This window comes from Gasterosteus aculeatus, chromosome 14 (genome assembly GCF_964276395.1).
Source record: "Gasterosteus aculeatus chromosome 14, fGasAcu3.hap1.1, whole genome shotgun sequence".
In the NCBI taxonomy this organism is placed as follows: domain Eukaryota; kingdom Metazoa; phylum Chordata; class Actinopteri; order Perciformes; family Gasterosteidae; genus Gasterosteus; species Gasterosteus aculeatus.
Window position 1 is genome coordinate 15,898,255 of NC_135702.1, and position 22,000 is coordinate 15,920,254.

The window sequence follows — 22,000 nt, forward strand, 5'->3', positions numbered from 1 at the left end:
TTTATGCCTCAATGAGTGAATCTAACAAAGCATACATCGTTTAAGTCTTCATCTTATAACTAGTACACTTTCATTACAACAACCCATCATTAATGATCACCGTTCATCACACTTCATCATAAGATCTAAGACAGTTCGTGTGGTTCAATTCTCAAGACATTTGCCTCAGTCGGCTGCCTTACATTAAGTTGTTCATTTATTACCTGACAGGAGAAAAAACTCCCAAAAAACCCTCTTTGGGGATAAAATTGGGAGAAATCCATAAAGAACGGCAATTGGCATCCGTCCCCAGGTTTTAACATCACATTGTGACAGAATGTTAATGTGTACAGTGTTTATATGATTTAAATGACTATGAATTGTGTTTGATTGAAATTGCATTCACTTCATCTAACATGTTAATGTAATAACTAATATCTAACATCACACAAACTATAATTCTAACACTAAACATTATTACACGTACTATAATTTCCTGACTAGGGGTGCACTTCTGGCTTAAATCCCTAACAAGTTCAGCGTGTCCCAGCCCGAGTAGGAGTACAGCGCTGAGTAGAGGGCCAGGGCCATGTCACCAGGGTTCAGTTTGGGGCATTTGAACGAGCCCTCGAAGTTCTGGTCAAAACCTACATCGACACAGGGTTGTTTGACTCGTCCAGGACATAAAGAAGTATCATTTAAGGCTAAATCATTCCTGAATATTTAACGTCTAATGTCTTACATTTTAGTTATTGTAATCTTCAGATAACTTCCCTGCACATTTGTCCTTCTTGCTCATGGTAAGTTTTGTTTTCCTACCCTGTGCGAGCTTCACCAGCCCAGTAATGACGATGACGATGAGAGGAAGGACCTTCGCTACAGTGGAGATGACCTGAAGATTGGCCCCCCATTTCACTTTCATACAGTTCACAAAGGTCAGCAGACCTGGTGAGAGAAGAGGGGGGACGAAAGCAGTTAACAAATAGCAAAAAACACTACTGACCTGAGACCTAAAAGTTGCGGCACAACAAATTCATTCCAGCATCTCAGGCAGACGCATGCAGCCAAGCGGGGGCCAAGCGTGAGCCACGTGCTGCACGGCGAGTCACACGGCTGCAGCCGTTAAACACCTGCTCATGAAGCGGTTACGTCAGCAGAATTATTTTCTCAAATGATCCCGTCTGAGCTCGCTGGCTCCCTTTGAGCTAAAACCGCAACGGAGAGAGTTGTGTGCTTTATGTGGTGTCTGTGTTGCAGCATTTGTTTTAAGATGCGTGTGTGTGTGTACGGAAACACACCAAACGTGCGAATACACAATCGTGGTCTTTTTTAGGCTTTGTGAAAAAAAAATCTTTAAAACCTTAAATTGGATGTGACTTCATTCTTGGCCCTGCACATAACAAATATTTAGGGTTTCTATTCACTAAACCAGCCTGGTACATTTAAGGCTGAGTTAAAAGGAAACCAAGTATTAAGTGTATTTACACACATATCCCTCTAATTGAAAAGAAAACAAAGACCAAGTGAGGCGGCTGTAATATAATGTGGCATCTATTTAAATGCAGCATGCATGATTCAACATGTACTGGTAGCGCTGCTTAGAACTACCTTACAGCTGCTGCGAAATCTCCTAAACTCAACAGTTTGCAATTAACTTAACAAAATTCACAAAACATTTACTGCAAACACAAGCGTGCACAACCGCAGGCAGTATTAAAAACGTACAACCGATCAAGCAGAGCATGCAAGTGTGCTTAGTACAGGGAGAGACTTACATATGATGACGGCGGCGGTGAGACGGACAGCAGCATAAGGGGCTGTGCAGGTGGAGTAGAAGGGCTGGACCAGGTAGGTGGAGAAGGTCAGAGCGATCGCTGCCTGACAAGCCGGCTCAACTATCAACAAGGACGTCCACAGTCTACGGGATTAAGAAGTCTTCATCATAAAAGGCAAACATGCAGCATATATATTTTGTTTAACTGCATTAAGAGAACAATAATTAATCAAATACATTGTCTGCATCTCTACTATTAGGAACATGGCTTTCTCAGTTCAAAATGGAGAGCAGGGCATGCAGGAAAAAGAATGACCATGCAATATGTGGACCGTCTCCAACAAACTCATGAGATGACTCATGTGGAGTATTGTTGAGTAGCGTCACAGTGAAGACGTATTGTAGCACTCATTTACAGGGATTTACACAAATTAAGAATATATATGCAACCTATTGTTGTCATACAATGCAGGTTACAAAAAGACAACTGTGCGTGAAGGGAATGCATGAAAAATAACCATGTGTGTTAAAAATGAGTGTCTGCGGGGGTAAAGACTCTACCTCGACTAAAAGACTATTGTAGCACTTAAATTGTACTCGTAACGCCACCCATCTATAGCAAATTGTAAATTGGCTTATTTGAGGAAATTGCACTTTCTTGTTTCTTGTTCTCTTCTTGTTCTGAGTTTGTACCCCTATGGTTGAATGCACTTATTGTGAGTCGCAAAGCGTCAGCTAAATGACATGTGATGCAATGTAATATGCTGCCACCTAGTGATTGTTTTTTTTAATGATCCCACCCACTTATTTCGCAGGTTATGATTGACCATCAGTATTCCCTGCGTTACATAGAGCCAATCACTGTATGCTTTTGACCTTTTGACTGTAGGCATTCATCATCAGAGGATGCATTATGCTGTATGTATTATTTAATGTGAAATATGAAAACTGCAACTCTCCTTCACCCTCCTAGTAATAACATGCATGTTTAGGCTAATAATGCTCTTCAACCCTGAAACAAAGAGGGAAACACCCACCCTGCAGAGGACCTGAGCGCTGCATTAGGGGACTTAGGGCTTGTCAGGCCAGCGTTTACGCACCTCTAAGTGGCGTTTACGCACCTCAAAGTTCCCTGCGCCTTGTATTCTTTCGTTTGAATAATCCGAAATAAACTTGGTGTAATTTTAAAACAGCTAAGACTACGTTTGCTATTGTTGAACATATAAACGCCGTAGTCTGAATCATGTTCATCTGCGCTGTATTACGGTCTGTGAGCATCCAATCAGTGCCTTGCGGCTGCCGCAGCAACCAATCAGGATCCAGAAGGTGTGTAAACATACACGTTGTGGATCAGCCCAGTGGTCCCCGACCTTTCTTACCTCACGGACCGGTTTCATGTCAGACAATATTTCGCGGACCGGTCGAGAAGGACCGACTGGGGGGTAGTAGTCGCGCGCTCTGTGTTCGCTGGTCGTGCACGGTAAAAGAAAAACGCCTGGTGACGCGTAGATTAGAAAACAAGTCAGTTCTCAATGTGAAAACAAAACATGCTGTATAGGCTATTTATGATGACGTAGGTAGTACATGAGTGTTCCTTTAACTTATGTTGTCAGTGTAATTGACAGACTGCTTAACTGGTTAACTCTTAAATTCAACATATTTGTTCAGGCAGTGAGAGGACAGGCAATGATGCCGAGAGCACAGGGAGAGAAACACCAGGTCCAATAGAGAGAGGAGAAGCACAGAGGAGCCATGAACCCCAGAACGCGTGTTCTGGGGTTCATGGCTCCTCTGTGCAAGGCAGGACCTGACGTGGAGGACAAGGAGGCCCTCTGGGCACTACTGTAAAAAGGAGACTCCGTATGTAGATAGTTCTTAATCTGCAATTGTCTTGTTGTGTTGTGTTGACATACTTTTCTTCACTGTCTTCTTAGATTTAATAAACTACAAACTACTAACACATGTATTCATTGTCATTGATTGTATATGACTTTTACTGATAACATAATGCAATATAGCCAGGACAGCCTTACAGAGTCGCGACGCCTTGTGTTGCGTTGCTTCGCATCGTGTCGAGGTCTGTATGATCACAAAATTCAGTTTACCCACCTCTAATTTTACCACTACAGCACTGGTCCTCAGTGAAGAAAAAACGTGGTGAAGTTTATTAGCAAGGTGGAGGGCCCAACACACACAAACAGTTTCTTCCCGCCCGGGTCCCCCACCGACTGACTCTGATGTCCCTTTTCCCACCTGTCACTCCCCTTCATACTCCATATTTAAATATTCTTAATCACTTTCACATAACCATACTCTACACAAGTGTTCTGTTGACGGGTCGGCGGTGGTGCAGGGGTAGGGAGGGTTCGAGCCCCGGCTGCTCCATGTCCCATGTCGAGGTTTCCCTGAGCAAGACAACCCCTAATTGCTCTTTAGGCGAAAACTTAAATGCCATGGGTTAAAAATGCAACGTATGTTGCTTTGGATAAAATCGTCAGCTGAATGTAATGCAATGTCACGGTGTGGGTTATTTCCTGTCTTATTTTGTAGTTTCTGCTTCATGTCTCCCTGGGTAACTTCACTTCCTGCCTTGTCCTGTCATCCCCTGTGATTGTCTGATGGTTTCCACCTGTGTCCAATCACCTGCACCTCCCTAGTGTATTTAAGCCGTGTGTGTCTCTTGTCGCGTCATTGTCGAATGTCCTGGATGTCTCTGGTTCCTGCCTGCCTTTTCCCCTGTTCTTGTGTGTGTTTTTGCCCCTTGGCCTTTTGTTTTCTGCATTTTGACTATTAAAGTCTTTTTTTTTGCTTTAAATGTCTGCATTTGAGTCCTGCCTTCCTGACAATGTAGTGTGAATCTCTTTGTCCATGTGCACTTTATTTTAATTCTTATTTCATTTTTTCTTTCTTTTCTTCTATTTTATATTTGATTATGAATTGGATATGTTATATTTCCTCCACTGTGTTTATTTGTCTTGTTGTCCAATGTCTTATTGTCTTATTGTCCAGTGCTATCACCCGCCATGTCAATCTCCTTGTATGTCGAACATATTTTGGCAATAAATGTTACTGATTTGCAGTCAGCAGTTATCTGTTTGCAGATGGATGGATGGATGGAAGAGCTGCCCAAGATGGTGTAAACGCAAACATTCAGCACTTTTTTTATTTTATTTACAAACGTAGGATTGGGGGGAGCTGCGCTCTTGTGATTGGTTGAAAATGAGGGCGACTGTGTGATTGGCTACAGAGGTTCATGTTGAAAAAGACGCATTTGTAGATCTACTCACGTCAGACGAGTCTCAAAAAACCCTACAATATAAATATGACTCGTACTGTATTTATGTGTGCGTTGAAATATATTTGTGAATCTTTCTGTGTGCATTTGTAAATCAAATATATTTGTAAATCTTTCTGTGTGCATTTGCATTTATTGAGACTGATCTGACCCCATAGAGGGCTGATTTCATTTCAGGCAGTTTACAAAAAAATAATAATTTTGATTTTATTGACTTCACCAGTGACATATAAACGTATGTTTATTGTTGTTATTGTTATACACATGTTAGTGTTTATTTATGTGTACACATCAGAACACTCACAGGGGTTCCCCTTCATCCCCACAGAGCAGAAATGTCCACATACACAAAACAAGTGTTTTCCTTTTCTTTTCCGATGGATATTCTATTTCTGGAGCCGAGGCCATAAAAACTGCCTCAGGGTGCAACAGGTTTGTTCAATAAAACTGAATGCTGTATTGTAAGAGGTGCAGTCAGAGATGTCTCATCGTGCATCAGTCATTGTCTGGAATTATTGAGACACATTTTACAGAAATGACGTTTAGCGCATTTACATTGTAAAATATCTTGATTGGTACAGTTAAGATATTTTTGTACGGCTGTGGTCAGAAATGTCCTGTACACGTCAGTCAGATTTTATTTATTAAATGATGGCTCCACTAATCCTCAAATCAAAGACTATATACAGTTCACAAGTTAATAGGGTTTTTCTTTTAACTCAAGAGACGCAGGTAACGTTTACACGTAAGGTAAGTCATCTCAGTTACGTTGTTTTGGACTAAACGAATGACATTGTCTCACTTTGCTCTAACTAGACAGCTGGTTCTGGTTTTATCCGCTCGGGTTCTGAGGTGAGTAGAACAAGGGGGCGGGGAGTCGTGACACCGCCCGGCGCTGTGGTCTCTTTAAGGGCGGAGGGAGGACTTCCGGTGGTCCGTGAAGCGGATTACGGCTTCAGTCCTGCTGATTCGCCGTCTCAGCTGACCCGGAGGATCCCCGCAGGCAGAGCCGCAGCAGCAGCAGCACCGCCGCCGCCGCCATGGATTTCAACGTGAAGAAACTGGCCTGTGGCGCAGGCGTCTTCTTCACCCGCGCCGTGCAGGTACGCGGCGCGCGCAGCATCCCGCGGGGACACGCGGGCCGATTCCCCGCCGCGTCCCCGCGGATGAGCGGTGTCCGCGTGACGCCTTCTGCGCAACACAGAGCGCTTGTTTGAAATCCCGACGCCAGCGTTTAGCTTCGTGCGTGCTCGCGTTAGGGGGGAGGGGGGGGAGTAAGCCGATAACCGTTCGTCCCGCCTCCATCCATTATTGATCCACTATTGATGCATTATTGATCGTGTGTCATGTAACAGCCACATGTAAGTCACCGACACACCGACACACCGATGCTCGAGTCATCCGGTAGTGTGTCTGTGGATCTGTCTGTCAAGGGACCGCTGAGCTGTGGGAAACATCCCCATCACTGCTTAGTCTATCTGATAGCTTTTCATTTTATATATATATATATATATATATATATATAATACTATTGTGGATGTTTTAATGCCTCTGTAAGCTCTGCAAACTATATTTTAGGATTTATGTTAGAAAAATCAAGCAGGAGTCTTTATTTAATTCGAATTTAGAATTTAAACACACGCTAATTATGCGTCAAGGTTAAAAATATTTACTCTTCTTCTTACTCTCTTTGTGTGGGTATTTCTTTTTTAATTTCTTTGAAATTAGTTCTTCAAAGACATTCTATGTTTAGAAAAGCAGAATCTTGACGTCTGAGGTTACACACATACGAGTACAATGAAGCCATTTCCCCCCATAGATACTGTGAGATGCATGTAGTGGTAAACAATACCCACTCTGCATGTGATGTGCTGTAACATCAGACAAGTTAAAGCCCACAGATCGTATGTGTATATATTGTATTCGCTGTCAAGTGAAGATTCTTTTCCTCCCAGTTCACGGAGGAGAAACTGGGCCAAGCTGAGAAGACGGAGCTGGATCCCCACCTGGAGAACCTGATCACCCGGGCAGACAGCACCAAGAACTGGACGGAAAAAATCTTAAGACAAACCGAGGTGCTCCTCCAGCCCAACCCAAGTAAGAGAAACACTTGGTACTCACAAATGAAGCTGTATGACAACTATGTCTGGCTCATCAATCAAATGTAGCCTGGGCTACAATCATTCCCCCAAACACAACAACAACAACAACAACAACTAAGATTACCAAAGTATCAAATGCGTATTTTTATATTAAGACTGATCACACACTGCACATTTTCTGATCTAGCGATCGAAGCTACACGCTAACAAGGAGAGCGAGACGACTGAAGTCAAACCGATTAGACACCGATTGCACAAATATCCGTGACTTGTCTCGGTCCCACTCGAGGTTTGACCAAACGAATCACGTTACCGCTTTACAATCAGAAATACTCCTCAACGTGCGGTTTTTCAAAGGGGAAGAAGGCATATTTTCCAGCATTTTCCAGGTAATAAATGATCACTGGACCTGCTGTGAAATCATTCGTATCTGCTTGAGGGTAATTTTCAGGTTCAACTGATGCACCTCGTTGATTCTGATCAGCTGACAGCGCTGTCATTAAATAATGTCTGATTTCAATCTTTAATCCTTGATGTTTTTACACTTTATTATTACAGTCTGAACACACATGTGCCGTCCTCTTTCTTTACCTTTTTTCACTCTGGTTATCTCGTTTTTTAACGTCCCATTGCAATGACTTGTGGGTAATTCCCTTGTGCTAAGTCAGCATCCAAGGTAAGGTGAACGAACGAATCATTCTTCCAATCTTTTTTTTGGAGAGGACTCGTTACTCTCGAGTCCGTGTGAGGGTTCGTTCAAAATGAACGAATCGTTCACGAACGACACATCACTAAATCTCTGCATGTTGGTCCAATGGAACTATTGGAGAACTAATAACAGCCCAACAACAACAACAGGTATATTTTGATAGCGTTTGATTCATTGATGTCAGGATCTAATGATAATTCTCTAATGAAAATGAGCTCTTTTACTATAATGTTTAGAGAATGGACCTTGGTATTCATGTCTAACCCTTGTTCTGTGTATTTTCTAATCCTCCATGCTCCAGTTGACCACACTGGTAAGTCCTTTCTGTTTAAGGGAGCACTGATTAAGTCATGTTACATGAGTACAGTTGACGTTTGACTATTACTGAACCATACCAGAGAAAGTCTGCTGTACAGTGAATGTATTGGTTAAACTACCTTAAATGAACGCTCCTACATATTTTTCGGCGCGTACCTGGTCTCTCATGTGGTCGACCAGTTGGGCGGACCTGAAGATCCTCCAGTGGGAGGCGTCCGAGAGTCACCATAGTTGGATGCCGAACCATCTCCGCAGACTCCTTTTCGACACTCCCAAGTTCCTTCCTGATGTCCAAGCTCTTCATCCTATTGCTAAGACCGGCCACCATACGGGGGGAAACTCATTTTATTCCCAGAATTACATTCATTCCGTTGCTTGCGGCAGGCAGTCCGTCCCCGTCGGGGGTAGAAATCCACTGGTTTCTGTCCCCAGACCCCATAATACTGAAGCACCCTACACAAAGATCGGGGGGATCCGGTCAAAAGCCTTGTACAGGTCAACAAAGCACTTGTAGACTTGTTGGGCAAACTCCCAGGACCCCTCTTATAGAAGAGCTGGTTCACCGTTCCACGACCGGAACGGAATCTGTACCGCTTCTTGAATGCAAGAGTCGATCTTCCCCAGCGATGGAGGCGACGCTGCCTCCTCAGGGCGGATCCATGCTGCTGGCGATCGGCCCGCCACCCGCCCTGTTACCTGCTCGCCTTGGGAAACCCCACCGTCGGACGGATGCACTGAACAACACAGGATCCCTGAGCCACTCCTCCACCACGTTAAGGTGGTGCTCATAAATGAGAACATGATATTGAATTACATTGTAAAACTACTTGAATTCTCTGCGTGATAGAGCTTCATTCACATTCTGTCTGTCTGTCTGACCTCGTTGTGGGGTCGTCGTGGCGCAGGGGTAGAGCGGGGGGGGCGCTGGGAACCGCAAGGTCGGTAGTTCAAGTCCCGGCTGCTCCATGTCGAAGTGTCCCTGAGCAAGACACCCGACCTCTAATTGCTCCCCGGGCAAAAATGTAATGTAAGTCGCTTTGGATGAAAGCGTCAGCTAAATGACCTGTAATGTAACGTCCTCGGCTGCATCTCCTGTTTGTGGTTGTAGTGTCATTAGTCTGAGTGTTGTGACCTTTTAGAATAATCCAAACCACTCTACAAGGATGCTTCCAAAAATGCTCCAAACTAGAATAAATATAGGCTATCATCGTACATATAGTAGGTATAAGATATTCAAATACACCCTTTTATTAGGAATATGGGAACCATGTGACCACTTCCAATCCCATATGCTGCAATGCCAGTCCTCTCTTGACCAAATGTGTCTCAACCTTTGACTGTTCTACTGCCCGATTTACAAGATGACGTGATGGTTGGCACCAATGCATTCATTAGTTTACATAATCTTAGTTTCTTTAACACATTAATGCCTGCCACATGGTTTGAATGGCTCATGAAACTGAATCAAATGGGCTCAAGCTTGTTTTTCTCCTTGTGTGTACCGTCCTCCTGAGATCTTTCTAACCTGATATCCAGGTGCTCGAATAGAGGAGTTCATCTATGACAAGCTGGACAAGAAGCTTCCCTCCAGGACGACCAACACAGAGCTGCTGGGCCAGTACATGTTGGAAGCCGCCAATGAATTTGGTCCGGGGACACCATACGGTCAGTGGGACGGATGAGACCGTTGACTGAGACTGTTGTATCGTTGTCGTTGCTTTATGTCTAGATAAAACGTATCAGATTTCCACTGGCTACACCAGAAACACAGGAGGCTGCTTCCCTACTCAAATAATGTGTGTTTGTTTCATTTACATCGTCAGTCTGTCCTGGTACTGACTTCTTACACAACGTGTCACATGTGTGTATTTGTAGGCAGCACCCTGATCACGGTGGGAGAGTACCAGAAGAGACTCGGTGGAGCCGAGCGCGACCTCCTCCAAGCCTCAGCCGTCGGCTTCCTCACTCCTCTACGCAACTTCCTGGAAGGAGACTGGCGGACGATATCGGTAAGACTTTTTACTGGCTCGTCTACTGACTCACTCGCTACTTTACTTGAAGACGTTGTGTTGGATTTCAACACGACACAATGGAGGAGCAGTGCATTGCCATGGAAACAGAATACTTTACTGTCTTCCTGCTGGAGCTGGTTGCTTCATCATAGAAACATCCCCCCGTTCCCTCTTGTCTTCTGCAGAAAGAGAGGCGTCTTCTGGAGAATCGGCGGCTGGATCTCGACATCTGCAAAGCACGTCTGAAGAAAGCCAAACTGGCAGAAGCCAAAGCAGCGGTGAGATGAAACGAGAACTTCTTCTTCTTCCTTGTCCTGTCTTCTGTAGTAGAAGTTAACATGTTTTGCAGTCATACAAACAAAGCCAAAGACTCTCTGGTACCAGGTGAATTTGATCCATTTCTAAAAACACATTTATGTGTGAATTTGTATTGATTAATTCTGCTTTATGTGCCTCAGAACGCTTTACAGTCTGTGCACATGTGACAGACATCTGAAGCCTCACATTGGCACAGGAAAAACTCCCCCAGAACTATGATTAGTGTTGATCTAGTCATCCCCTAACTTGGTGTGGCAACGCTATAACTATTCAAGAAAGTGAACTTTGACAGACTGGAACCTGCTCTGCTTCTGCTCCACCTCTGCCCGCATGCAGATGTTGCATGCCGATGTTCTGCGCTTCAGCACATGCTTTGAGTGAAAAAAGGCCTCTTGCGGGAAACTAATAGGACCAGAAGCAACGTGTCGATCGCTGCGGCTGCATTTGCAGCACCCGAGACCGTTAAATCTACTGTACAACTTCATGAATACTTGACGGGCAGGTGGCACCTTGCATTGTAGCTCCTGCCCCAGTGCATGAACCAATGGGGGAAAGATGGCATGGGGTGTGTCGGAAGAAATCAAATTGTAAACCACGCTCCGTAGTGTGATCTCTCTCTGGGGCCGAGTGTTCCGTTTTAAAAATGACTCCATGCCATAACAAATGGAGGCTATTAAAATGTTCCAATCCCAGAGATCCGTGGCGCTCTGTGGACTCTTCTGACCTCTTTTAGCATGACTTTTTCTTCATAGCAGAAAGGCAAATCCGTCTGCTAAAATAACGTTACATACTAACATAATAATGCTGATGGTGGCTGTATAACTAGGAATGTACGTATGCAGTGATGTAGAAATATCAGGAATAATGTTGAGTTATTAGAAGTAAGGCTCAGGCTATAGGAATGATTAAATACGGCTTTTTTATGTTAAAACACCAGCAAAGTTAAGTGATATTTAGTAAGAAACTTTGCTAAAAGTACTTTTCCATATTCGTCATCTTTCTCTGGTGTTTTGCGTTCACAGCTTTACTGCCGAATAAATCTGTCATGTGACATATAACCATGTCACCATACAAACGACCTCTGCTCCACACGTAGACGAGACGACTCCGAGCTCCATCTAATGGCAGCAACGTGGATCAACGTAAGAATGTAACTTGAGTCTCATCACTGAATGATTCAGTCAGAAGTCATTGGAGCCGTCTGACGCCCCCCCGCCAGCAGCAGCAGCAGCAGCAGCTGTCTACACTTTGCTCCTGGTCATTGTCTTTCTGCCGATCTGCTTTGTGTGTAACTGCGTAACGATTGTAACTGCATGACCGTGCCAACATGTGTTTCCTCCTCCCCGCTCGTGTCTGTAGGCTGCACCCGATTTTCAGGAGACGAGACCTCGAAATTATGTTCTCTCTGCCAGCGCTTCAGCGGTAAGAGTCCCGAGTGCAACGAGTGGCAACCGGCATGCAGGGCCGCAGCTATGCTAACACGCTAATAGGCCCGGGTCTCTAGAACACCCTGGCTCTGATGTAGGAGGATGCCAACATACCAACCACATGTAAAGGCAGACTGTGCATCTTAAAAAAAAAAACAAATTACACACATATGAAAAACAGTATTATTCAGTGTTGCTAAATTCAGGCTCCTTTGCTGCTTCACTTGATCAGATATGACTGGTAACGCTTGTGAATGTTTCTTCCAAATGTCTTTGTGACCCTGCTCTCTTATGTCGCCGTGTTATATGGTCTAACCTTTCCAGTAGTTATTGGGGCCACAGGGGCAGCTGTTGAGCGAAGGTTAGAAAGATGTACGCATCTCTTCCGTCTCCATGACAACCAAGTTTGATGTTTTTACACATCTACAGATAAGTTTTAGTTTTAAATACATTGTTAGATTTTTGAAACGCCTTAAACCGTTGATGTAAGATGCACATGCTGAGTATTTATTGGCTGTAAATGACGTTGGGGCTGCAATTCTAAAGCTGGAGCAGGTGACATCAAGATGACAGCATGTTTATGCATGTTTGTTAGAAACATTATGGACAACAGCACCACGCTGGTTTGACTTAAAATGATACGGTGTCTCTGAGGAGTTTTTAGTGCACTGATCCTAAAAGAGCACATCACAGTATAATGGATACTTTTAATACAAATCAAATCATGTTGTAGAACTTGTTGTCGCCACTGTGTCTCCATTTCTCATGTAATATCAAAAAGGTACATGAGCTCACATCCAAACACACTTAGTCAGATGTTTTCTGCAATGATATCGCATCATTATCACTCATGCTTTGTGTACATGCTGTAGATGATTGCGGTGGAGGATAACGTATCATATTTCACCAGTTTATGATGTTTTTGTATATAAAGTAAATATCGTCCCTGTTCTTGTAGCAGTGAAGGAAAAGTTAGGTAGAGCTATAAAGTAGCAGATTGCGAAGGTACCTCAATGTTGCACTTCTAGGAGTTACTAAATTGATTTAGTTCCAGTCGACATTAAACCCACCTCGTAGCTGCGTTACATGAGCTAAGGAGGCTTGTTGACTTCCATCTGGTGTTCTCTGTGTGGACTGTGTGAACCGGCTGCAGAGCGGCTGGGAGAGCTGGGATGTGGAGACGGATCCCGGTGTGTCAGAGCAGCGGAAGGTTGTACGCAGAAACGTGGCGTTGGTGAAATTAGTCGTGGTGCTCCGTGGTCAGACTCCCGTTCCTTAGAGTGTGTTGTGTGTCATTCCTACTTTGCCCTACAGCATCACAAATTATGGTCACTTTGCCCATTTGGGGTTTTCCCAAAAAGCTGGGAAACCCCGGGGTACTAAAAATATTAATGTGCTTAGTGCCACATGCAAAAACAGCTAAATCAGATTACTGTTGCAGAAAAGATCATCCAATGAGAAAGATGCTCACTCATAATAACACATGTTTAACACACGCGCAGCAGATCAACCATTGATCAGCATGCAGCTTCAGAGAGCAAAGGTCAAGCAGAGTTCAGGCTGCTAACAGCACCAGCTGTTCCATACAAACACATCTGTGTCTGGAGCATCTCTGTCTCCATCGGATTCTGACTATTCAGCATTTCTAATCACGCACATGCCTTTTTGTTGAAGACATTCTGACAATATTACCGTTTTCCCAAAGTGACCATCATATGCTGAATTATTAACACGAGGGGGCTTGACTAAAACATTTAATACATCCCTGACCACAGCTCCAATCATTCATTCATTCATCATCAACAAGAAGAAAGCGTAGATTGAGTGGAGATGGAGCTCAATAATGTTTGGTGCATTTTGTGGGACAATCCTGAGTAATGGAACAGTTACATCTTTGTTTTCTCAGTGAAACACTATTTTTCAGCTTTGTGTTTGGTTTTGGTACATTGCAGCTACGTCATTAGATCTTTGTGAGACTCGATTGCACCGAGAAGGACGGCTGTGAAAAACTCACCGCTGTCACAGATGTGCTTGAATGCTCAAAACATTTTAAGCTATGAAACACTTGTATCAGGAATTGTCCATTTTCAGTGATTGAATTGTCTGACAAAATCAATTCTATTTGAACAATTTTGTTAGAGATCTTTGCTTAAGGTCGGTCAGCTACTTAGCTGGTTAGATTTAGGGTAGAAATTGCCATGGTAACAGAGACTTGATAACTAGATATTTAGATTCAGCCCCCCTCGGTTTTTCTTTTTTAGTTTGAAGCACAGTCAAAGCCTCTAGATCTTTTATAGCGTCCACATCCTTTCATGTTGGAGTCAGAATGGTTGGTGACTGCTTCTTTCTGTTCATGCTGATCGCTCAGCTGCTGAGTGAGGAAGCCGACAAAGTGAGTACCTCCACGTGTGGACATTCGCTGCGTGGAATCTGTGCGTGTTTAAAGCTCCTCTTCTGTCCTGTCCAAATGCGCCTGCAGGCCGAGCACGAGCTGCGTGTCGCCCAGGCAGAGTTTGACCGACAAGCGGAGGTGACCAAGCTGCTGCTGGAGGGCATCGGAAGCACACATGTGAGCATCTGGAGATGATGGAGAAATGAGCCCTGTGAATCCGTGTTTACTGAGCACATACATGCTCCGAAGGATGAGTAATGAGTAAATGGTGCACATTAATTGTGCTACGTCGACTTGAGTGAACTATGACACACACCTTTTTTAACTCCTCGTCATTGAACGACATACGGGGAGGTTTACAAAACACTACAGGGGAATGTAAGATGTTTGTAATGATTTGTTCTAGTTCTACAAACCATTTTATATTTCAGTTATTATTTTAAACCTTCAGATTACCTATATATATATGTGTATATATATATATATATAATGTATGTATATGATATAGATAGATACACACAACTTAGTGATTCCCTTGAGTGAAAAGATTGCTTAGATAGATAGAAAGATACCATGTTGGGATCTACCTTTAACTAGAAACATTTACGTCAAATAGTTTATAAAAAATGAATGTATATAGATAGTTGGTTATAAATACTGCTACATTGTCACAAGATGTGTTACAGGTAGTTCTGTCTTTTAGATCCTTAACCCCTTTTAAGTCAGAGAACAATGTTTTTACAGGCCTTTTTTTTTTAATACAGATTAAGTAAAGCGAATACAGCATGTTGTTTGAGCTTTATACATGATGGCTGGACAGAAGCCCCGTTTCCTGTCTTTTTGCTAACTTTGAAGGTGAAGACGCCACTCAACCTTTCTTTGAATTGTATCTAAAGATGAGCTCTGCGGTGTCGTCATTAGCACTGTTGGATTAGCGGCGTGGATTCTCTCACAGTCCAAAAGCGGCTTCGGTTCACTGATGAACTGATGACTCTACGCGTGGATGGAATGAACCTTTGCTGTACATAGATATGTGTACAGTTCTTGCAGGGATTCCACTCAGCAGCTTAAACTTTTGCTTTCTCCCCTCAGCTCAACCACCTGCGCTGCCTGCAGGATTTTGCCGAGGCTCAGGCCACCTACTACGCCCAGTGTCATCACCACATGCAGGACCTTCAGAGGGAGCTCAGCAGGTGAGGATTCATCTGTAGCATGTGTCTGGCAAAGGTAGATTAGATTACAATAACTTAGTCAGTTCCAAAAGTCATGGGACTTGAAATGGTTTCGCAGAGTGAACCGCAGCGCGTTGACCTGCATTCTAAAGCCCCTGTGAGTGTTCTGATGTGTACAAATTAGGGCTGTCCATAAATTAACTATGAAAAAGATGAAAAATTAACTAATTAATCACATATTTTGAAACGAATTAATCGCAAAAGGCGCGGCCTAAGTTAGTTTGCGTGTAACCGAGAGACGTACCGAGCCAACACAACAGGTCATCAGACCGGCTGCTGGTCCGCCTGAAGTCATCCAGACGCACTTCCTGGAGCACAACACAGTTTGTTTAATGCAAACAACAAATAAAGAGCAGAAAGTGGTTATTTATTTCCATGATGGATAGCGGAAAGTATTAGTGTTATATAGTAAATGAAGGCGAATTAACTATAAAGAGTCGGGCCTAACGCATCTTCAGCCTCCGTCTTGCTCTGACTGCAGCCAGCGTCGGTTCTGGGGTCAACTTGCATTGACGATTGAAGTTGCATTAACTGCGTCAAAAATATTTGAACACATTAATCGCATAGATCAATGCGTTAATGTTGACAGTCCATCCATCCATCTTCAACCGCTTATCCGGGGTCGGGTCGCGGGGGCAACAGCTCCAGCAGGGGACCCCAAACTTCCCTTTCCCGGGCCACATCTACCAGCTCTGACTGGGGGATCCCAAGGCGTTCCCAGGCCAGTGCAGAGATATAATCTCTCCACCTAGTCCTGGGTCTTCCCCGGGGCCTCTTCCCAGAAGAAACACCTCCCTAGGGAGGCGCCCAGGGGGCATCCTCACCAGATGCCCAAACCACCTCAACTGGCTCCTTTCGACGCAAAGGAGCAGCGGCTCTACTCCGAGCTCCTCGCGAATGGCTGAGCTTCTCACCCTATCCCTAAGGGAGACGCCAGCCACTCTCCTGAGGAAACCCATTTCGGCCGCTGACCTAGTTCTTTCGGTCATGACCCATCCTTCATGACCATTGGTGAGGGTAGGAACGAAGATTGACCGGTAGATCGAGAGCTTTGCCTTCCGACTCCGCTCTCTTTTCGTCACAACGGTGCGGTAAAGCGAGTGCAATACCGCCCCCGCTGCTCCGATTCTCCGGCCAAACTCCATCTACCCCTCACTCGTGAACAAGACCCCGAGGTACTTGAACTCCTTCACTTGGGGTAAGGACACATTCCCTACCTGGAGTAGGCAATCTATCGGTTTCCTGCTGAGAACCATGGCCTCAGATTTAGAGGTGCTAATCCTCATCCCGACCGCTTCACACTCGACTGCGAAACGCTCCAGTGAGAGTTGGAGGTCACAGACGGAAGATGCCATCAGGACCACATCATCTGCAAAAAGCAGCGATGAGATCCGCAGCCCCCCGAACTGTAGACCGTCCTCCCCCCGACTACGCCTCAATATCCTGTACATGAAGACCACAAACAAGATTGGTGACAAGGCGCAGCCCTGGCGAAGGCCAACCCCCACCGGAAACGCCTTCGACTTACTGCCGAGCACCCGAACACAGCTCTCGCTTTGGGCGTACAAGGATTGGATGGCCCCAAGCAAGGACCCCCTCACCCCGTACTCCCGCAGCACCTCCCACAGTATCTCTCGGGGGACCCGGTCATACGCCTTCTCCAAGTCCACAAAACACATGTAGACTGGATGAGCATACTCCCAAGCCCCCTCTATGATCCTGGAAAGAGTGAAGAGCTGGTCCGTTGTTCCACGACCAGGACGAAAACCGCATTGTTCCTCTTCAATCCTTGGTTTGACTATCGGCCGAACCCTCCTTTCCAGCACCTTAGAGTAGACTTTACCCGGGAGGCTGAGTAGTGTGATACCCCTGTAATTGGCACACACTCTCTGGTCCCCCTTTTTGAAGAGGGGTACCACCACCCCGATCTGCCACTCTTTTGGCACTGTCCCAGACTTCCACGCAATGTTGAAGAGGCGTGTCATCCAAGACAACCCCCCAACACCCATCGCTTTTAGCATGTCTGGACGGATCTCATCAATCCCCGGGGCTTTGCCACTGCGGAGTTGTTTGACTACCTCAGTGACTTCCACCAGGCCAATTGACGATGATCCCTCCTCCGCCTCCAGCTCCGCCTCCACCAAAGAGGGCGTAGTAGTTGGGTTCAGGAGTTCCTCAAAGTGTTCCTTCCACCGCCCGATAACCTCCTCAGTCGCGGTCAACAGGGTCCCATCCTTACTGTACACAGCTTGGATGGTTCCCCGTTTCCCCCTCCTGAGGTGCCGGATGGTCTTCCAAAAACACTTTGGTGCCGACCGAAAGTCCTTCTCCATAGTTACCCCGAACTCCTCCCATACTCGCTGCTTTGCCTCCATCACGGCAGAGGCTGCTGCCCTTCGAGCCTGTCGGTACACTGCAACTGCCTCTGGAGTCCCACCGGATATCATAACCCAGAAGGCCTCCTTCTTCAGTCGGACGGCTTCCCTGACCACCGGTGTCCACCACGGAGTTCGAGGGTTACCGCCCCTTGATGCACCTAAGACCTTGAGGCCACAACTCACCGCCGTGGCTTCAGCAATGGAGGTTTTGAACATAGACCACTCTGGTTCAATGTCCCCTACCTCCACAGGAATGTGAGAGAAGCTCCGCCGGAGGTGTGAGTTGAAAATCTTTTGGACCGGGGCCTCCTCCAGACGTTCCCAGTTCACCCTCACTACACGCTTGGGTTTACCGGGTCTGTCCCGAGTCTTCCCCTATCCTCTGACCCAGCTCACAACCAGATGGTGATCAGTTGACAGCTCTGCCCCTCTCTTTACCCGAGTGTCCAGAACATGCGGCCTCAGATCAGACGATACGATTACAAAATCGATCATTGATCTTTGGCATAGGGTGCTCTGGTACCACGTACACTTATGAACATCCTTATGTTCGAACATGGTGTTTGTTATGGACAATCCGTGACTGGCACAGAAGTCCAGTAACAAACACCCGCTCGGGTTCAGATCAGGGAGGCCATTCCTCCCAATCACGCCTCTCCAGTTATCTCCATCGTCGCCCACGTGCGCATTGAAGTCTCCCAGTAGGACTATGGAGTCCCCTACTGGAGCCCCATACAGGACTCCATTCAGGGTCTCCAAAAATGCCGAATACTCTGAGCTGCTGTTTGGTGCATATGCACAGACAACAGTCAGGGTTTTCCCCCCCACCACCCGAAGGCGTAGGGAGGCGACCCTTTTGTCCACTGGGGTAAACTCCAATGTAGCAGCACTCAGCCGGGGACTTATGAGTATCCCCACACCCGCCCGGCGCCTCACACCATGGGCCACTCCGGAGTAGAATAGAGTCCACCCCCTATCCAGGAGTGTGGTTCCAGAGCCGAGGCCGAGGATCCAACTGATAACGCTCCACCTCCCGCACAAGCTCCGGCTCCTTCCCCCCCAGAGAGGTTACGTTCCACGTCCCCAGAGCCAGCATCTGCCTCCCAGGTCTGTTCCGTCTAGACCCCCCACTGTCACTGCCACCCTTGTAGCAGCGCACCCGACCCCATCGGTTTCCTCCACAGGTGGTGAGCCCATGGGGAGTAGAGTGTTGGGCTGCCGCATCACTCCTTCGGGCTGTGCCCGGCCGGGCTCCGCGGTAAACCCGGCCACCAGACGCTGGCTGTCGGGCCCTCCATCTGGGCCTGGCTCCAAATGGGGGCCCCGGGCTTCCTCCGGGCCGGGTAACTCCTTCCCTCTTCCGTTTTTTCATGGGGGTCTTGAACCATTCTTAGTCTGGCCCCTCGCCTGAGACCACTTTGCCAAGGGTAACCCTACCAGGAGCACAAGGCTCCCGACAACACAGCCCTCAGGTTCATAGGGACACACAAACCTCTCCACCACGATAAGGTGACGGTTCCCAGAGAGGAATTAAGAGGTTAATGTTGACAGCCCTAGTAAAAATAGTTTGTTGTTAGTTATGTTACTCGTGAAGGAATAAATCAATATAAGTCCTATAAACCTTGGAGACACCGGGCTAAAGCACATCCCCGCGTGTGGGCAGCAATCATGGAAAGGTTCACATTGATGGAGTGTAGATAAACTACTCTAGAATAGGCTTTGTGCAGGCCTCAGGGCAGAGAAATGGCAGGAGTTCAAATCTGGATTACTTTCCTAAATCCGGCTCTGGTTGGCCGATCTGTTTCAACCACTTTGTTCATAGTTTGATCCTATTGGTTCCCACTAACATCACGTGGAAAAGAGCGACAGATCCCACTGAGAAGCCCAAACGGGTAGAGCATCAAATGATGTTGATAAGATTTACTAACTTGTTGGAGTTGTGTTTGGAGTATTTCCCGGATTGTTGCAAATCGTAGCCAATCTAATGTTTCGAACAGTGTTCTATTATTCGTTGGTATTTTTCTTTATCTAAATCCTTAATCTGGCTTCCTATATTCACACAGATGTGCTAATTCCATCAGCACCCCCCACTCTGCCCCTGTTGTGTGCCCCGACCCCGTCTCCTCTGCCTTCCTGTCTGGACCACCGTCTCCGGGGGCCTCCGTGTCCTCTCTGTCCAGCCAAAGGCCGCTGGCTATGGAGCAGACGCAGCTGCCCGTCACCGGCACCAGGAAGGCCAAGGTCCTGTACGACTACGAGGGCCACGACGGGAGCGAGCTGTCGCTCTTGGCCGATGAGGTAAAGTAGGATGTGGATGCTCGACCTGCTCATGAACACAAACCAGTTACTTTTGGCTCTGATACAGAATATCAAATATTTCATACATATGCATTTTTGCTTCTCGTATTGAAGTTAATACCTCAAATTCTCACATGTTATGTTCTCACCCGTAGGTGGCGCGTAAGTTTTTATCGTCGTAGTTGTTGTTACATTTGAGTTTTCATCACTTGTCCCTTGTTGTTAACGACACGAGGGCTCCGCCTGGAACAGTCGTTGTTTGGTGCCACTTTATGCCGTGCAGACGGTCCGGTCATGTATGCTAGCAACGCTGCTAATGCTAGCAGTGGCTACGTCCTGGCTTGTTTCCTTCACACATGTCAAATAGTTGACTAAAAAGAAAAAATTAGGTTTTAAATAAAAATGAAGTTCAGTGCCTCATCAACTCTGCAACCTGGAAATCCCCAGAGATTTATTCCAAGCAGAATCCTGTTCCCTGGAAAGGGTTTCAAATTGAGATTTGCACGTTCAGTGATACGGTCTCATTAGCTTCACATTTAATTGAGTAAAACTATATATTTTTATTCACGAAGTGATTAGCAGCACACCGCCATGAGTTGTTGACTGTAAACTATCATATAAGAAACTATACTACTACTATAAGAACGTTTGGTAAAAGTTACATATTAGCTACTGAAATGATTGCGTTTTGTCATAAAATATATACATTTTTTTTATTTTGTACATCTGAAAATGTTCTGTTGTGTGTTTCTCCAGCTCATTATCGTACACACCGTACCAGGAATGGATCCTGATTGGTTGATTGGAGAACGGGGGAACCAAAAGGGAAAAGTCCCCGTCACCTACCTCGAACTGCTGAGCTGATGGACCAAACAAGAGGACGGACACACACACACACACACACACACACCTGTGTGCATTCAGTTCAGTAACATTTTAATCTTAAACACTCATGGTATCTGTTTTATGAATGCAGGTGACTCGTGGGAGGAAATGCATCTGTATGGGTCATTATGAACGTCTCCCTCCTATTTTAGTAACGTATGTTCGGTCCACAGTTCCAGCAACACTCGCTCATTTTGTTATCAGAGCACTGGATATTTTTGTGTTAAAACTGAAATCCTTCTGAATCTTTCAATTGTGTTTTACCAAGAGGTATTCAAAGACATGCATAATCCATTAAAGCATCGTTCTGCTTCACAACATTATGACTTGGGTCTTATTTTGGAGTTTGTGCCGTTTGTATTGTTTAGGAAAATGTTAATGAGCTGTACTTTTATAGCACTTTTCTGGTCTTTTGACCACTTGAAGCACTTTAACAGCCATTAAAGCATCACTCACCCTTTCGCACGCGGACGGCAGAGGCAACCATGCAAGCTGCCAGCCGCCATCAGTAAATAACATTCATCCAACCGCTACGGGAGCAATTTGTTCCCGTCCACGTCCTCTGGTCGAAGGACGACCCTGCTTTCCGCTGAGTGTTTTCATCATAGCTGAGAATCGGGAACAGAGTGAATTTGCTGGCACACAGTTTGAGGAGGGAAGAAAATACATAGTTGCAAAAAGAATTTCTCCAGACTAAACCACGAAAGTACTGGGGGAACTTTCTAGTTCTACTTTACGTTTGCAATGAATATACTACATCATAGTGAATAATAGAATATTTTTGGAGAAACATAATCGAAAGGAATGTCTGGTATCAGCAACCGGATGATTAAAAAGCAAAATTAGCCTTAAACAGTGTTACAACAATGCTGAAGGCGTTC

General features: G+C 45.5%; 2 protein-coding genes across 15 annotated transcripts; one reads left to right on the forward strand and one right to left on the reverse strand.

Annotated features, from left to right (window-relative positions):
* Window positions 1-229: 229 nt before the first annotated feature.
* LOC120832188 (Y+L amino acid transporter 2-like) lies at window positions 230-6,090 on the reverse strand. Its single transcript, XM_078088500.1, has 4 exons — window positions 6,035-6,090; window positions 1,755-1,897; window positions 799-924; window positions 230-626 (listed from the first exon to the last, which is right to left on the reverse strand). Exons 1-4 carry the CDS (start codon window positions 6,088-6,090, stop codon window positions 499-501), a joined length of 453 nt encoding a protein of 150 aa, XP_077944626.1. The 3' UTR covers window positions 230-498.
* Window positions 5,940-21,437, forward strand: sh3glb2b (SH3-domain GRB2-like endophilin B2b). 14 transcript variants are annotated; one of them, XM_078088336.1, is made up of 13 exons: window positions 5,947-6,151; window positions 7,004-7,145; window positions 8,161-8,172; window positions 9,714-9,842; window positions 10,053-10,186; window positions 10,375-10,467; window positions 11,867-11,929; window positions 13,088-13,144; window positions 14,303-14,326; window positions 14,414-14,503; window positions 15,419-15,519; window positions 20,000-20,234; window positions 20,991-21,437. In XM_078088336.1, exons 1-13 carry the CDS (start codon window positions 6,089-6,091, stop codon window positions 21,096-21,098), a joined length of 1,251 nt encoding a protein of 416 aa, XP_077944462.1. In that variant the 5' UTR covers window positions 5,947-6,088; the 3' UTR covers window positions 21,099-21,437. The 14 variants fall into 14 exon arrangements, with proteins under 14 accessions (XP_077944460.1, XP_040053093.2, XP_077944465.1 ...); XM_078088333.1 differs by having other exon boundaries at window positions 14,303-14,503; XM_040197158.2 differs by lacking the exon at window positions 13,088-13,144.
* Window positions 21,438-22,000: the final 563 nt, after the last annotated feature.

Excerpts from the sequence above, each read along its gene's own strand:
- LOC120832188 (XM_078088500.1), bottom strand. The coding sequence starts at position 6,090 with ATGGCGGCGGCGGCGGTGCTGCTGCTGCTGCGGCTCTGCCTGCGGGGA. Across the intron at positions 925-1,754 it reads CACCGCCGCCGTCATCATAT|GTCTGCTGACCTTTGTGAAC; the intron begins GTAAGTCTCTCC and ends TTCTCTCACCAG. Across the intron at positions 627-798 it reads GCTGGTGAAGCTCGCACAGG|GTTTTGACCAGAACTTCGAG; the intron begins GTAGGAAAACAA and ends GTGTCGATGTAG.
- sh3glb2b (XM_078088333.1), top strand. The coding sequence starts at position 6,089 with ATGGATTTCAACGTGAAGAAACTGGCCTGTGGCGCAGGCGTCTTCTTC. Across the intron at positions 9,843-10,052 it reads TGGTCCGGGGACACCATACG|GCAGCACCCTGATCACGGTG; the intron begins GTCAGTGGGACG and ends GTGTATTTGTAG. Across the intron at positions 20,235-20,990 it reads TGTCGCTCTTGGCCGATGAG|CTCATTATCGTACACACCGT; the intron begins GTAAAGTAGGAT and ends GTGTTTCTCCAG.